At 55.0% G+C, this 3,756-nt stretch overlaps 1 protein-coding gene across 1 annotated transcript; it reads left to right on the plus strand.

Annotated features, from left to right (window-relative positions):
- The first annotated feature begins 358 nt into the window (after window positions 1-358).
- LOC127315218 (UDP-glycosyltransferase 89B2) lies at window positions 359-1,924 on the plus strand. The gene is given in 1 exon segment (XM_051345726.2): window positions 359-1,924. A coding segment is annotated over 1 exon segment (1,404 nt). The 3' UTR covers window positions 1,763-1,924.
- Window positions 1,925-3,756: the final 1,832 nt, after the last annotated feature.

A 3,756-nucleotide genomic window follows, 5' to 3' on the forward strand; every position in this document is an offset into this window, starting at 1 on the left:
CCGATGGCAAGGGCGGTGACTCCAGTGGGTTCCTTGACTTGGGCGTCCATAGCTAGGTAGGTTTTTACCTCCATCCTAATACGATTTTTTGGAGTGGCGGGAGTGGAAGTGGCTTGTCACTGCTGGCGGGCTATGTAAGATGTAGGGGAGGACACGGGGTCGCAGTGTCGTATTTCAATTCCAAATTTTGCCGTATCTCCGTGAACATGCCTGTATCATTTTACGTCGGGTCAGTGCGCTGGGTGCGGAACTATTATTTCTTATTCGCGCTGATGCTAATGATCACGGGCTGATGGAAATGTCCTAATGTATATTTTCCCATCGGAACGAACCACCGGCGCGGCGTTTAGTATTGTCCATGGACGCACCAGCACCACCACCACACACTACAAGCGCCAGGAACGCCGACGGCAACCCACACGTGCTTGTCGTGCCGTACCCATCGCAGGGTCACCTGGTGCCGCTCCTCGACCTCGCGGCGCTGCTCGCCGCACGGGGCCTGGCATTCACCGTCGCCGTCACGGCAGGTAACGCGCCGCTCGTCGCGGCACGCCTGCCGTCCGTCGCCACGGTCGTGCTTCCCTTCCCTGCATCGCCCTTCCTCCCGGCCGGGTGCGCCGAGAACACCAAGGAGCTCCCGGCCCACCTCTTCCGGCCGTTCATGGCCTCCCTCGCTGCCCTCCGCGCGCCGCTGCTCTCGTGGTGCAAGGCTCAGCCACGCCGCGTCACGGCCGTCATCTCGGATCTCTTCACGGGGTGGACGCTCCCGCTCGCCGACGAGCTCGGCGTGCCGCACGTCACGTTCGCGCCTGCCAGTGTTCACTACCTCGCTACATCGCTCTCCCTCTGGCGCCGCATGCCCACGAGGCGCGACGACGACGACACCGTCGCCTTCCCGGACGTGCCAGGCTCGCCTAGTTCCCCCTGGCGCCACCTGTCTTTGCTGTTCAGGATGCACGTGGGCGGCGACGACGACGAGGTGTCAGACACGATCCGCAAGATCTTCCTGTGGAACCTAGAGAGCTGTTGCTTCGTGGCGAACTAGGTGGCGGCGCTCGAGTCCGCGTACATGCGCGATCGGCTCCCGGACCTGGCGGGGAAGCGGGTGTTCGCGGTGGGGCCGCTGCTGGAGGCCGTGCGCTGCGGCGGCGGCCCGTCGCCACCGGCCAAGCTGGACGCGTGGCTGGATGCATTCGACGACGGCTCCGTCGTGTACGTCGCCTTCGGGACGCAGCAGGCTTTGTTGCCGGCGCAGGTGGCGTGCGTGGCTGACGCCTTGGCGCAAAGCTCGGCCGCGTTCGTCTGGGTGGTGACGAGCGGCACCGTCTTGCCGGAGGGGTTTGAGGCGGCCACGGCCTCGCGAGGCGTGGTGATCCGTGGGTGGGCGCAGCAGGTGGAGATCCTGCGCCACCCAGCCGTGGGGTGGTTCCTCACGCACTGCGGCTGGAACTCGGTGCTCGAGGCGGCCGCGGCCGGCGTGGCGATGCTCACGTGGCCGATGACCGCCGACCAGTTCACGAACGCGTGGCTGTTTGCCCTGGCCGGCGTGACCGTGCCAGTGGCGGAGGGCGTCGACACCGTGCCTGACACCGGACGGATGGCGAGCACCATCGCGGCAGCTGTCGGCAGGGATGGGGAGTCCGAGGCTGCGGGGGAGCGCGCGGTGGAGCTCGGCCGGAAGGTGGTGGCTGCGGTGGCGGAGGACGGTACTTCTCACAGTGACTTGGACGACCTAGTATGCATGCTGAATGACGTCGGCTAGTGAAGATTTAATTATTTGGACTCGTGGTTTGCGTGAATAATGACGGGTGGATATCGCTCATGTCAAGCCAAAATCATATGTCTCATCTCTGTGTTTGCAGCTACGCTTTAGCCCATGGTCGTGTCTACGTCTCGGATTTTCTTTAAGTCTGAGTCACCTCAGAAAAATGTAACTGAAATCTAAATAAAAGTGTAACTCAATCTAGTTGCACATTTCAGATAGAAAAGTGTAATTGTATTTTTTAACAGAAAAATGCATCTCAACCACTTTTTTGTAAGTGATTTAGACTTAAAAAATTCCAGTTAACTGAGTGTAGGATAACGTTGCATAGAAAACAAAAATTTTCCTACCGCGAACACGCAATCCAAGCCAAGATGCAATCTAGAAGACGGTAGCAACGAGGGGGTATCGAGTCTCACCCTTGAAGAGATTCCAAAGCCTACAAGATGAGGCTCTTGTTGCTGCGGTAGACGATCACTTGCCGCTTGCAAAAGCGCGTAGAAGATCTTGATCACGATCGGTTCCGGCGCCACGAACGGGCAGCACCTCCGTACTCGGTCACACGTTCGGTTGTTGATGAAGACGACGTCCACCTCCCCGTTCCAAATGTGGCAAAGCGGAAGTAGTAGCTCCTCTTGAATCCGACAGCACGACGGCGTGGTGTCGGTGGCGGTGTAGAAGTCCGGCGGAGCTTCGCTAAGCTACGCGGGAAATATGAAGTGGAGGAGCAAAGCTAGGGTTTGGGAGGGGGTGGCCGGCCACTCAAGGGGGGCGGCCAAGCTATGGTCTTGGGGTGGCCGGCCCCCTCCCTTGGCCCCTCATTATATAGGTGGATCCCAAGTGTTGGTGTCCAAGTCTTCGAATAAGACCCGAAACCAAAACCTTCCATAGGAGGGGGCAAACCTAGCCCAACTAGGACTCCCACCCAAAGGTGGGATTCCCACCTCCCATGTGGGGGGTGGCCGGCCCCCTATGGTGGAGTCCACTTGGGACTCCACCCCCACTAGGGCTGGCCGGCCATGGAGGTGGAGTCCCTTGTGGACTCCACCTTCCTTGGTGGTTTCTTCCGGACTTTTCTAGAACCTTCTAGAACCTTCCATAGAACCTTCCGCGACATTTTATTCACATAAAATGACATCCTATATATGAATCTTATTCTCCGGACCATTCCGGAACTCCTCGTGATGTCCGGGATCTCATCCGGGACTCCGAACAAATATTCCAACTCCATTCCATATTCAAGAACTACCATTTCAACATCCAACTTTAAGTGTGTCACCCTACGGTTCGAGAACTATGCGGACATGGTTGAGTACTCACTCCGACCAATAACCAATAGCGGGATCTGGAGATCCATAATGGCTCCCACATATTCAACGATGACTTTAGTGATCGAATGAACCATTCACATACATTACCAATTCCCTTTGTCTCACGATATTTTACTTGTCCGAGGTTTGATCTTCGGTATCACTCTATACCTTGTTCAACCTCGTCTCCTGACAAGTACTCTTTACTAAATGCGTGGTATGTGGTCTCTTATGAACTCATTCATATGCTTGCAAGACATTAGACGACATTCCACCGAGAGGGCCCAGAGTATATCTATCCGTCATCGGGATGGACAAATCCCACTGTTGATCCATATGCCTCAACTCATACTTTCCGGATACTTAATCCCACCTTTATAACCACCCATTTACGCAGTGGTGTTTGGTGTAATCAAAGTACCTTTCCGGTATAAGTGATTTACATGATCTCATGGTCATAAGGACTAGGTAACTATGTATCGAAAGCTTATAGCAAATAACTTAATGACGAGATCTTATGCTACGCTTAATTAGGTGTATCCATTATATCATTCACACAATGACATAACCTTGTTATTAATAACATCCAATGTTCATGATTATGAAACTAATCATCCATTAATCAACAAGCTAGTTTAAGAGGCATACTAGGGACTTCTTGTTTGTCTACATATCACACATGTA

The sequence above is a fragment of the Lolium perenne genome, chromosome 7 (genome assembly GCF_019359855.2).
Source record: "Lolium perenne isolate Kyuss_39 chromosome 7, Kyuss_2.0, whole genome shotgun sequence".
Taxonomy (NCBI): domain Eukaryota; kingdom Viridiplantae; phylum Streptophyta; class Magnoliopsida; order Poales; family Poaceae; genus Lolium; species Lolium perenne.